General features: G+C 38.8%; 1 protein-coding gene across 1 annotated transcript in view; it reads left to right on the forward strand.

Moving 5' to 3' along the window:
• LOC140943506 (lysosomal cobalamin transporter ABCD4-like) overlaps positions 1-13,304 on the forward strand; it is a 43,878-nt gene extending 30,574 nt beyond the window's left edge. The window contains exons 6-18 of the mRNA XM_073392598.1: positions 391-512; positions 1,609-1,700; positions 2,181-2,255; positions 2,365-2,465; positions 3,887-3,940; positions 4,028-4,084; positions 4,840-4,931; positions 7,029-7,077; positions 8,954-9,003; positions 9,803-9,855; positions 10,649-10,725; positions 11,568-11,683; positions 12,677-13,304. Of these exons, the coding sequence (XP_073248699.1) occupies positions 391-512; positions 1,609-1,700; positions 2,181-2,255; positions 2,365-2,465; positions 3,887-3,940; positions 4,028-4,084; positions 4,840-4,931; positions 7,029-7,077; positions 8,954-9,003; positions 9,803-9,855; positions 10,649-10,725; positions 11,568-11,683; positions 12,677-12,745 (1,007 nt within the window). The 3' untranslated portion in view covers positions 12,746-13,304. The remainder of the gene's footprint in view (positions 1-390; positions 513-1,608; positions 1,701-2,180; positions 2,256-2,364; positions 2,466-3,886; positions 3,941-4,027; positions 4,085-4,839; positions 4,932-7,028; positions 7,078-8,953; positions 9,004-9,802; positions 9,856-10,648; positions 10,726-11,567; positions 11,684-12,676) is intronic.
• Positions 13,305-13,738: the final 434 nt, after the last annotated feature.

Genomic DNA, 13,738 nt, shown 5'->3' on the forward strand with positions numbered 1-13,738 from the left:
AAATTAGGGAGGGAAGGCAGCCCCCCCCCCCGGGTCTCTCCCCTGGATCTGCCTCTGTAGTGGTTATGTAGGTTATCATCTGCAGTCGCTATGCCCCGGGTTCCGACCTCGGTCATTCCATAGTGAATTTTTTCCTCTTAAAAATTGTCACTGAATTTTTTTCTTAAAAGTTGGAGAGACATATGCTTTTATGGACATTTGTTGAGCAAACATTTTAAGAGACTCCTTAGAAATTTCGTGGAAATTTCATGAAGAGAGTTTATCCCGTATGAATAGCAAATACAAGTTGATGTGTGGGTCCCCTGCCCTGTAAATAGCCACTGGCTTACTTTAAACATGTTGACTTTTTTAATACGTTATTCACAATAATGCTCTTTTTTATGTTGACAGTTTCTATAAATGCATTTGATTATCTGGGAGCAATCTTCAGCTATCTTATAATTGCCATTGCTGTGTTTGGTGGAATGTATGATAGCATGTCTGTAACTGAACTCAGCGCACAGATCAGTAGGGTATGTTGCTAGAGAATACTGCTACATTGCCTGTATTATTATTTCACCTGTAGTTCCAATGAGTGTTACTGAGATTCACAAGTCGTTCAGCATATCCGTCAGACAGTATTTCAGTCAAGTCAGGCAGCCATTTAGTGAGTCAGTGAGTTAACCAGTCAGTCAGTAAGCCAGGTGGCCAGTTGGTCGTTAGTTTAGTTAGTTGGTTAGCCAGCCAGTCAGGTAATCAGTTGGTCAGGCAGGCAGTCGTTAATCAGTAAGCCAGACAGTCTGTTAGCTACTGAATTAATCAGAAAGCCTGCATAGTCTGTCAGTTACTCAGTTGGTCAGACAGCCTGTCAGTCGTTAGTCTGTAAGCCAGCTGGTTGGGCGGTCATTCAGTCGGTTGGTCAATCAGTTGGTAGGTCAGTCAGACAGTATTATCATACGTGTACAGTCTGTCTACAGCCGACTAGTTTGTCCATCAGTAAATCACCCTTCTATCGATAAGTAAGTGACGTGTTTCAATGATTTAAAGTTGAAAATACGTAATTGTTTGTTATGCATTTGAAGTATTTCTAAATTCATAACATCCTCATCTTCTTGTAGACTTTCTTCAAAATATTTGCCTGTTTCTCGACACAGTTTCATAATAATGTAAACAGAGGTTTTTCCATCAAGTAACTCCTCAAAAAACAGATGTCTCTTTAGTCATTTGGCTATTTGTGTCTTCGGATAGCGATGAACTCTTTTGCAATGTTTTACAGTTGTACACTCATGCCAAAGCAGCTAGGCTGCCGCTGCGTCACTGCCTGGAAATAAGGTTGTGATTTTAAATAAGCAAAATATAATCAATCGTGTATATTGCCCACTTCTTCCAAGTTTGGTAAGTGCCATCTGGCTATGAAAACATTTACCTGGGTATTAACGCCAATCAGAAACAGCGGAATGTTTTCAATGGATAATAATTATTATTAATAGTCAACTGATTAATAAAGTTTGCCCGGTTGAGATTTGTAAGGTTTATCGCCGCTTTTTAATTGGAGGGAGGGATGCTGGTAAAATTTAATTCGAAAGCCTTTTGTATTGAATTGTTCGTTTTTTTCTTTATAAATTGTAGAACTCTTTCTTTGCCATGTACCTGATCAACTGTTGGACCAAGATCATTGATTTATCAAATGATATTTCGTCCATGGCTGGATATGTTCACAGGTAGGTTATGAGGGGGAGCTAAACCACGTCAACTGGAAGTAAAGCGTTTTCCCCAGTTATTAGGCTTGCTGGCTTGACCATAGTCTCTGGCTTGCCCAACCAAATTTGTATTGCTAAGAGTCTTTACTCTTATAGAGACGATTTGTCCGAAAGGTTTTATTTGGAGTTAACCACTACACAAGAATGGAAAAAGTCCACTTCCGGTTGATGTGCGTAGCTCAAACAAGATACACACAGTAGAGAAAAAAGTGCAAACGTAGCTGTGACGTTAAGAGTTAAGAGGCCTATATTTCTCTTTTTTTTAAACCAAACTATGATTTTTATCTCCTATTTAGTAGACAACACAGTGTTACCACTTTTCTTCAGATTATCGTAATTCCAGTTGAACGTCCTTGAGACCGCTGATTATTATACCAGAAAAAAAGGTCTGTATGCTTCCTCTTTTGTTTCCATTCATTCACTTTTTCTTTCGTTTGACAGAATTGGGCAGCTTCTAGAATACTTTAATGAAAGCGATAAACAGCAGCTTGAAAAAGAACATCAAGAATCTTTACGGTAAATTTTCTTTCTCTCATCTTGTTTTTTTTGTGTGTGTCTGTGAGGATTAATTTAAATTCAGTCTCTTTGAGTTGGAGAGGTATTTCAAACATCTCTCGTTTTGTAGGGATGAAAATCTAGCTTCACATGGTGGCAATGGTGACACTGTATTCAAGCTCAGTTGCATATCATACTCGCCACCAAACTGTACGGACCCTCTTGTCAGAGGTAGGGTGGTTAATTTAAGATTTTCCTATTAATTTGCCATTAATGCCTTCTCTTCCTGCCTCAAAAGCTGAACCCCCCTTTTTGCTGCACTGCCTGAGCCCTGTGTACAGGGCAACAACAAAACAATGTAATAGACCAATTCCAATATATTAGGATTCATACTTGGCCGCGAGGCTTGGGGGAATAAAACAAAAGAAATAATCTTGAGGCTCAATACTAAATAATACTTTTCTTTTGTTTTGTTCCCCTAATGCAAGCCTCGGAGCCAAGTATGAATTTTAATATATCAAAAATGGTCTATTGGACTAATATGGCTGATTATGGATAAACAGTGGTCCATAGCCGCTTTTATAGAAGGATAAAATCCGTCACTAAATTCTGATACAATAAATTTCCCCTAGTAAAGGTGCGGCCCATGAAAAGTACGAACAAATGAAAGTAAAAGACGCAGAGGATGGGACAGGGGGAGGAGGAGGGAGTTGAAAGAAACCTTTTCACCGCTGTTAGCACTCAACTCCATACTCCAAACTCACATTTCCCTTTTCCTACATGAAATTTCTCTGTTTCTTGAAATTTCTGCTTGAGAAATGTCCATGAAAGTCTAAGTCCCTTCAGTTTTTGAAGAAAAAAATTCAGAAGAGAGTGAGTAGGAATCGAACCCGGAGCGATGAATCTGTAGTCGATCACATATACCACTACGACTGAGGAATTGTCGACTATTAATGGTTTGATTTGAAGATATATAGCAACAACCCTAACCCCAAATAGAAGCTAACCGTTTATCGAGCCAGTACTTAACGCTAATCACTATTCTCAGGGCTTAACCCTTATCAGTATTGATGGTCAATGCGGTCATTGCTTTGTGTATGAATCATAATGTGTCAGCGTCATTTTGGAGTATGGAGATGGGTGTTAACCTTTCACCGCCATCAAGGCGTTCTGAAGAGAGTTAAGAAATTGACGAGGGAAAACGCTACTGACAGATCCTTGCGGTGTCCGCGCGCTTATAATTTCCCCCTTTTTTCTTTGGAATACCTTAGCCTGGCACGCAGGCTTTGCAATGATGAGCTGCCTTCTAAGCTACGGCTGGATTCATATTTGATTTGCGCGGGCAAAGAGATTACTGGTTTGCAAATTCATCATTTTAACATAATGCACCTTGTCAGTTTACCCCCCAAATTTTGCCTAACTATTGTCTTTGATTTCTTTTGGGACGACTGTAATACCCATAAGAAATTGGAAACAATGGAAATGCAAAATTTTGGGGGGCGAAAATTAGTGAGTTAGTTGCTGCCTTTAGAGGGGTGAAGTGAAAGGGGTTGTTGAAGATTCTGTCATGGATGTTGTTGTTAGTTCTTTTTTTGGATATGTGTCGTGCATAAACGCGATAAACTATCATTATTTTTTTGTTATTTTTGTAGATCTAGACTTAGAAATCAGTCATGGAAAGAATATCCTTATAACTGGATGTACAGGTAAAAATTAAAGCAGAAATGTACGCCCTGATCATCAATTTGGAAATGGTTTTTACTAAAATTCATAATTGCATTTTTTTTTGGAAGGAAGTGGGAAGAGTTCTTTGTTTAGAGTTCTTTGCGGCATATGGAAGCCTATTTCAGGTATGGTTTGTTCATCGAAACAGGTCATTTCCGCTATAGACTGCAACAGCCAGTCTTTCGTTTTAGTTTAACTTCCTCTTTTAACACCTACAATCATGGACAAAAGTCTTGGGACACTTTTGCATTTCTGAGGCGTTTTCCAATTCACACAGGCCCAACCCCTCCCCTCACCCGACAAACAAAATTGGACGAGAGTATCCAGAATTTTCTTTTCCGAGTTTCAAGTTTGTATCGGGTGGGGGGAGGGAGAACTGCAAGAAAATTTCAAAAAGGATGCACGTTTTTATGAGGGAACCCAGAAATGACAGAACAATATGAATACTGCATTACTGTCCCAAAGACTTTTGTCCATGAATGTAGCTCACGTTAACCCTTTTAGCTCTAAGAGTGATCAAAGTCATAATTCTCCTTGCTTTAGAAAACAAAGTGGTACTGAGAATTAAGCACATGAACACACAAGATGAATTACAGTGATACCTTATCAACCTCTCCCACTACCTCTAAAGAAAATGTTTAGGGACAATAAATGAAAGTGCAAATTTTGATATCATGTTTAAAGAGTCGAGAATATTCGTCTTTCGAATTTTGGAACCTTTGCACGAACTCCTATGGTATTACCATTCAAATGAGACTTCTTCTGCAAAGTTTCTGCATGGGATTTTATAACACTAAATTTAACTGTTTTGTTGTTTTATTCCTGTGACTACAAGTATCAATGAAATAATAAGTAACTTCTATTTGTAATTATCTTACAGGGGAAGTCTTGCGATTTCTTCCATTAAGCCCCAAAGCTGTTTTCTTCTTACCACAAAAGGCATTTATCACAGACGGTACATTGCGACAACAGGTAACACAAGATCCTTTGCAGTAAAGGTATTCAGGTGCTGGATACAGTCTTATGGTCAACTTTTCATGTGTGCGTTTCACTTCTTTCCTCTTACATTAGTCGAGTTTGAGGTCCCAAAGGGGACGTATTTGACTTCTAGCCCTTTTAAAACGATGGATTGAAATCCTATGGAGTGATAGCCTGCGAATACAGCCGTTTCTCCTTGTTCCTCGCCGCTGGGGACGTTTCTCCAGGAGGAACGTCTGCGCCTCAGCGACAGAAATTCTATACTGATGACGTAAAATCTGTCCGGAATCTGGTCAGGAGCTCTGATTGGGCGACATAGCAGTTATATTGTTTTACCTTATGTTTACGAATGACAGACAAAAGACAAAAGGCCACAAAGGTCAAATGTAAACGGGGTAGTAAACGTGATGAATCTACTACAAAACAGTCATATTCCTAAAAATAGAAAAAGCATCTGAGTTTTGCTGGAGTTTGTTTGCAGTAGAACACAAGACATTACCATAAACGACCAGGAGAAACATAAAATTCTACAAATTTACCGGATTTATTATTGAAACATTGATTTACGTCATCAGTATGGAATTTCTGTCGCTGAGGCGCGGACGTTTCTCCTGGCGATACGTCCCCAGCGGCAAGGAGCCCGGAGAAACGGCTGTATTCGCAGGCTAATTGAGTGACCCTTCAGAAATACATTGTTCAATATTTAAGCATCAAGACAATGCGCCTTCGGTGATAATCTCCCTTTATCTCCTTTATCTCCCTGCTTTTTGGAACTCAATGCCCGATTACAAAATGAAATGCATTTACGAGCCCTTTAAAATGTCCGCTTAACGTCCCTTAAGCTTTTATCCCGATTCAGACCATGGGGGCTTTTGGACCCCTCCCCACTTCCCTGCGAAAAAGTTGAATAACTTAAGAACCGTTAAAGCTATGATTACCAAACTTAGCGACTTGTCCTAAAAATTAGCTGGGAACATTTGAAAGTCGTCATGACGTGTATGTCAACATTGACGTTATCATGGCAACCAAGTTTTGGCGGGTATGTTTTAAAAAAGTTGAATATTTCTTTAAAAAATAGGTTTTAAAAAGTTATTGTCTCTGTTGGCAGATGCTGAGTTTAATTTTCAACAGTGTTCATGTCATATTTTTGCATATTTTGCAGATTTTTTGTCTCCTAAGCATCCTTTTATACTCAGATTAAGTTTTCTATTAAGAGTTCCTCGATTTATTAGGGTTTTGATACCCTGGTCCCAGAGGAACTAGTTGTCACTGCTTCGCCGCTCGCTCTCTCTTTCGCGAAGAAAAATTTCAATAAAAAACTCGGGGACCAGGGTAGGATTTTTTAAGTAAAATGGAATACCTTTAAATAATTCAAAATGGCGAATCCAACTTGGCGGATGCTTCCAGTTCCATGTTTAGTCACAAATGACGTCATCATGACATCACTGCTATTGTTAAAGGTTATTTATATGTTAGCCAACTTCTTGATCATATTTAACCCCTTACTATTTTAGTATCTTTCGCTTAATGTGTACTTGGAGGGAAATTTGGATTCTGCCCATAAATCAACAATGTGACGTCATAATTTCAGAAGTTGGAAATGATGAGTACATTTTCGGTGGCCGTAGCACGAGCGGTTTTGAAGTTATAGAGAGGGGCCTCTGGAGCCCAACCCCCCCCCCCCCCCCCCCCCACCCCAGTGGCGGGAAGCGAAAAACGCCTGGTCTGCGGAGGGTTAAGTTATTCAATCACACACGTCGTCTTTAATGCAAAAACTGTCGAAAGTCTTGGATGCATTACCATGGAAGTTGTAACAAGAGAAGTTTCGTATCTCCAAGCGACCATGTAATGGTCTATTTATTATATAAACACCAATGAACTACCAAACCATTTCAGTTTGATAGTTTTTTGGTGTAAAAGGCGCGATTTATTATGTAGCCATAGCAACGGTGATATTTTCACATGTGAAGATATCAAGTTTTTCGCGCGAAAGCTCACCTGGTATTTCATTGGTGTTTATATAATAAATAACTTTCCGTTCTTATAAATGTTATAGTTGATACGAGCAACTGACTCAGTTTTCCTTTTCAGCTAACATACCCCTTTGAAGACCATTTACTTGAATACAATTGCGAATCAGGTATGGGGTGTGATTATAACTAAGTGAAAACTGTTTGTTAATCCACATTTAGTTAATAGAATGCTGAGCCTCTAGATCAGTTTTTTTGTTTTATTCCCCTTCGCCTTAGACTGCTTGCAGTCCGCCTTTTCTCTTTAAATGCCTGTAGTTCTTATCTCAGCCAGCGCGATTGACCACTCCAGAAAATACCATAACATACCATAATGTTCTTTGTTCGTCACCCCCAAATTTTGCATAAGCATTGTTTTCAGTTTCTCTTGGGAGTTAAATGGCCCCAAGAGAAACTGAAAACAATGCTTACGCAAAATTTAGGGGTGACGAACAAAGAACATTATGGTATGTTATGGTATTTTCTGGAGTGGTCAATTGGAAACCATGACGTTGTTTACAATAAGGGTTTAGGATTCAGTTGTTTATGTTCTTGTTTCAAGTTACTCGGGTTTAATTGGTTAATTAAATTACCTTGACAGCTTTGTTGTTCTCAGACAGAACAAAAGAGTCAGCAGTCTCTTATTTTTCCTTCTCGGGCTTATTCCCTCGTTTATCGCGCCTCGCGTGCTTAGCTTTCGTAAATTTGCAAAGGAAAATAAGAGACTGCTCGCTGTCTACTTCGCCTCGGACGAAGAATGAATTTTAATTTATCGAAATTTGTCTATTGTGACGGGATTAAAGGGTTACATAATTAAGTGCGTGTGTTTGTCGCGGTTTTTAACTGAATTTTCTTAGATTTCTAATTTTCATTTACTTAAAAGTGCGAGATACAGAACGGTAGCGAAGCCTGTGTTTCAACAGACGTCTCCTTTTGGTCATTTTGAGGTTGCCATCTTACGCCGGAGCTTATTTTCTTTTCGTAAACGGTCGTTGCCACCATTGGTAACCAAGCCTTTAGTCATGATGGATGTAATATATTCCCTGGATTAAGTTACAATGAGGCAAATAATACGTTTTTGAATGGTCTTGAAAAAAACGACGTTGAAGCCCACGTTGAATTTACGTTGAAAATTATGGAAAGGGCTGATGTATCAATTAAGAAAGACAGTTTGCTAGTTTATTTAATTAAATTTTTCGGAATTCTGGCGTGTCAGTGTTGAAGGTAATGCTGAGAGAGAGAGAGATTACCTAGGATACGACAAGACCGGGTCTGACCTGGGTTGCGATCTTCTTTCCTTTTGATAGAAACACTCTTAAAAACAGGTTAAAAAGGTACAAAGTGTCCTAAAAAAAGGCAGCGACCGTTTATGAAAGGGAAATTTGCTACGCCGGAACAGGGTCAAAATTCGGTAACAAACGCCTCATAATGCAATTCTAAGCAGTATCGACCCAGTCCTAGGGTGATGTTACTCGGGACGATTCTCAACGACGATTTTTAGCGCTACACAGCGATGCAATGTTGGAACAATGTTGTAACCGTTCGAAACAATGTTGCAACAATGCTGCAACTCTGTGTTGCGCTAAAAATCGTCATTGTAAATCGTCTCGTGTAACATCACCTTCACGCGCCACGTTAAAATGGCCTTAATTTGCTTCAAGTAGTGAAATTAGGAATTGTTTGTACGCAGGCTTCAGGACAGTAATTTGTCGTTTAGCTTCTTTTATAGGCAACTTAAGCTGTTCGTGCTAAAAATGCAATTTCCTAGTTTAAAAAATCCCTCACTTTAACAATGAGGCCAATGTTCAATACTTTTCTGTGAAAATTCATTTTTATATCATAGGTTTCCCACTTACCCTCGTTTAGAACGGAGGCTTGGGCAACTTGGAATCATTACGATGAGGGGAGGGGAAGGGGGTGAGCGTAGTGCAAAGTCTTCATTGGCTGGGGCTTGGTATAACTTCCTTCATTAATTTTGTAATCCTCTGGATCTTCTATCATATTTAGTTGGAGAAGAAAATGAACGACTTTTTGAGCTACTGAATTGTGTTGGACTGGTAAGTTTTTTTAGCGTCAGTATAGATCATGTTGTCCCTAAAAGTTCTTTATATACTCTGAGTAGTGTAGTACATACTGCGAACATAGAGATCAAATTATGCGACAAGTGGTCGCTTACAAGAATGTTAAAAACAATGGCAAATTATTATACCATCGCCCTAAAAGTGGTCGCGCTTGCACACGAGATGTTCTAGCTACAAGGCTTTGACTGGGAAAGTTTTTGTTTTGTTCTAGATAAAAAGTCGCTTACGAGAGGTTGTCGCACTTGGAGGTTCGGTTGTTTTAATGACGCCGTTTTGATTTAAAGGTGGATTTCTCGCCACTTCAAAAGGACATCCTTTGGGTGCATTCATTTGGAATAACTGCCCCGACTCGCCGATGTGTTCAATTAGCGTTATGTGCTTTCTTTGTGCGAGACATTTTGATAGTTAAATAACCATATTGTGATAGATAGACATGGAGCACAATTGCATAAATTGCGTTCACAACTGCGAGGATCATTGTTCATTTGCGTTCATTTCCGCTGTTCTTATATGATTTATTTCATATACATCTATCACATTCATCTCTTTCACGGGAACATATGAACACATAATTGACCAGGTCCCAACATCAGTGGCTTCATGGCTCAGTTGGTTAGAGCATCGCACCGGTATCGCGAAGTCACGGGTTCAAGTCCCATTGAAGTCCTGAATTTCTTTCAGGCTTCTTACGCAATTGCGTAAATTGCGTTCACAACTTCGGGGATTATTCTTCGTTTGATTTTAAATAACCATATTGATTTTCCCTGTCTTATAGTCGACTCTGTGTGATAGAGTTGGTGGTCTGGACAACCCGGTTGATTTCAACTGGTGAGTATACCTACGTGGTGGTATTTAGCAATTATTGGATGATGCTGGGTGTGATCTAAAGAATTACTCGGTGGATCGAGGACAACGTTATCCGGCGAGGCCAAAGGCAGTGGTGCATAACACCCTCAGAGCTGTATTTTTGTGTTATTGCTGGGCTTTTATAGGCAGTAGTACGGCTAACTGTGTGAAACTTGTTCGCCTTTTTTTCGAGTTCTACTAAAACAACGCAACCTGGTCTGAAATCAGGAGGCGCAATCCGTCTTAATGCACATTCAGAAAATCTTAATTAGCCTTTCTTCAGGCCGCTAGAATCAAGGTAGTTGAGGCAATTTTGCCAAAAATTCTGGGAAAGATTCTGATTCTTGTTTAAGTCAGTGTAGGTTGGAGAATTATTTATCTTTTAGGCTTCCACTAGTCTCGTACCCGGATCTCTTTCAACAAAACCGTGAACAAGAGATCTGCGTACGAGATTAGGCTTCCACAGCAAAGTGTTTTGATCCTAAAACGATTTGTAGTCTATTAGTTTTTACCTTTTAAATGCCGTTAGGTTATTCATGTACCGTATTAAATTATTAAGTACTTAAGTTAAATAAACATTACTTAATAACAACGATAATGGAGAGAAGAATTGTTGTTATTTGCAAAAAAAAAAAAGATGAAGAAAACATGAAACGCAGGGAGGAAAGTGTGTGTTTTTTTTTTTAAGCTAAAAGTCAGATAAAACTTAGTTAAGCAATCCTTTTATCTCCAATGGTACGGTGGCAACCCTCATTTCTCTTTTTCTTTTGTCCAGGGAAGACATGCTTTCGCCTGGCGAAATGCAGAGGCTGTCTTTTGCTCGTTTGTTCTATCATCGCCCACTTGTAGCTCGTAAGTGGTCAATTTTTAGTTTTAAACTGACATTATCCTCACCACTTCAACTTTAAATCAAATGAAATGTACTGAACAGTACTTGTCTGTGGTACTGTTTTTCCTAAAAAATGAACCATGTGGTAATGTATTTATTTACTTATATTTAATCTGGATGAAATCCTTCATTAGAATGAAAGCTACTGATCTGACCAGAACTCTCTTGTGCTGAATAAGTTGGTTCCCACTTTTGAATCTGTGGACGAATCTGAAAGTGTGACCATTCAAATGAAAGCTAGTTAGGTGTGCTTTCACATGGTACTGTTTATTTCTTCATATCTTCCAAAGTGAATTTTGATCGCTCTCCGGAGGAAAGAGATTTTAGAGACAACAAAACAATCTGATGGCAAACTGCTGGTCTTTAATCGAGGAAGAAAAATGTCCATTAGTTCGTTAAAGGAAAATTCTAACAGTAGGAACTACCACCAGATTGAGTGAAACATAACAATAATCACTCAAAACATTAAAAGAAAGAAATGACACAGCAAAGACAAAAGTAGGCACCGATAGACAAACTTGAAGAAGATTAAAACATGTTGAAATCGTGGGTTTCGAAAAGCTTGTTAGCCTAAAACTTTTTTTAAAAAAAGTTTCTTTTTTGTTGTTTGTAACGTTTGGTATACTGCTCTGCTTGGAAAGTATATTTGTCGGAAGAGAAGCTGTGATTTTGTTGTTTGCATGTAGTTTCTTCGTTTGTGCTAAGTTCCATGGGCCATAAGCGTAATAATTACCATGAAAAAATAACATTTTTTTATATATATTTTCCGTTGTTATTAAATTTGTCTTTTTGGTTTGACAATCAGTCCTTGACGAGGCTACTAGTGCGTTGGATGAGCCCTCAGAGACAACACTGTATTCAATGTGTAAGCAGTATGAAATCACTGTCGTTAGTGTTGGCCACAGAGAATCATTGAAGCAGGTAGGTCGGTCTAGTGCCACAATTGAGGTATTAAGTTCCGAAGGCTGATTAGAAATAACTGAGGTTTAAATTTTACCTATGATTAGTTTATTGTTTTGTATACTAAACACCTTTACAAAAAGGACGAGGCTTTGTAATATCCGCAATTATCAAGGTCTGGGTAAATGTTCTCGGTGAGTGATATCACAAAAACCGGTGGAGTCTAATCGTTTTATTGTTCATGTTTTGAAGAAATAACGACAAACTCACTGTCACAATGAACAGTTTATTAAATTCCGAAAAGAATTTATACATTGAAACCTCGATATAACGAAGGGCCAAGGGAATGACAAAATTTGTCCGCTATAACGAGGTTTCGTTATATCGAGGTTCTTGTCGATATATTTTGCTATCATTGGGGTAAAGAAAATTGTCCGTTATACCGAAGACTTTGTTGTATAGAGCGTTTTCACATGACGTCACAGCGGCCGTATTGGCGTTCCAAAACAATGAAATGGTGGCCATGTTGGTGTACCAAACCAATCCTGTAGGAGCGATTTGTTTTGTTCCACGTGAGTGAAAACGCTCTATAGAGGTTCGTTATATCGAGGTTCTACTGTATTGCTCTTAGTAATCATGCATTGCACGCGCAATCTAGAGATAAGATATGATCTGCTAGCGTGTAATCTGCAGTTCGCGCTGATTTCCAAAATTAACGACAGGCTCTTAGCCAATGAGAAGACAGAATGAGTACAGAAAACCGTGCGCTATTAAGGCAAAACAAAGAAAACACGTTTTCGGTGTCGTCATTAGTGTCTGTTCTCTAGTAGATCATGGACGACGACCAATCACAACGTGCGTATTATTCACCAAATAAGGCCATAGCTCTCGACCAATTGGCGTGAAAGAAATAAACAACAACAAGATAAATACACTGAAAATAGTGGAGCGGCAGCGATTTGCAGCAACAGACAAACGAGTTTTCAAATCTACTGTGTCATTTTATTTCCTCAGTTTCACGATTACAATTTGAAATTGGACGGTGAAGGAGGATGGGAGTATACCACGATCAAACAAGAATAAAGATTATGAAAGTTTTACGCGCTGTAAGTTTCGCGTGTGTTTATTAATTTTGCCCGATAGGCTCCCAATAGAGCGTAAGTATGCATAGGTTTGAGCACTAGCCCCTTATCGGGGAGGAACGAGACTGGTCCCGAGGAAGCGGCGGAAATCTAGCCTGAAATAAACTAAGAAAACTTTAAAAAGTTAAAAATGAATTTAAGGGGGCTATGACACGAGGATTTAACACTGCTGTTTTAGGTTAATTCTTTGCTCAAGTCATCGCTTACTGCTGTTACCCATACATAAAATGATCCAGTAGAGTTATGAAGAAGATATTAAAAAAAAATTCATTATGAAGCAAAAACCATAATAGTTTTGGGTGATTTTAGCAGGCATGGCCTAAAACTTGAAAAAGTTGTCCTCACGTTTTCAAGTTTCAATCCATGTGAATAATATATAGCAAAGGCCTTGTGTGTAGTGAAGTGCACTTAGCTGCCCTAACTACAATAGTTTTCAAGCGCGCCACTTAAATAATATGAAATTTTGAAAAGTGCAAATCGAACGTAGGATTCATAAAGAGAGACCAACTGGCAAGTTGGCTATTTAGAAACCTGACTGAAGATTTTAAATAAGGTTTAATAAGTAAAAAGATTTAAAATAGTCTCAGTTTTTTACTCTTCCTTTACGTTGACTATTTTGATTTTGGGGTTGCATAACAGTTCAGTGTCCAGTTGCATTATAGGACTGTTTTTGGAACGAGTTTTGACTCGGATGTTACTGAAACGTGGAACGGGGAGCCGGGAACGAGGTCGGGGAGCGGGAAATAGAAAAATGGGGAAAAAACAGAGAATTGGAAATGAAGTTACTGATAGAGCTAGGGTTTAACTTAGGTTTTGTTCCCATTTCTCATTTTCCCGTTCCCTGTGCTTGTTTTCCGTTTACGTAACATCCCATTTTTAGCTTGTATGTTTTGTTTTTCCAAATTCAGACCAAGTGATGTTCTCCAGGGAATTG

This window comes from Porites lutea, chromosome 7, assembly GCF_958299795.1.
Source record: "Porites lutea chromosome 7, jaPorLute2.1, whole genome shotgun sequence".
Lineage (NCBI taxonomy): Eukaryota > Metazoa > Cnidaria > Anthozoa > Scleractinia > Poritidae > Porites > Porites lutea.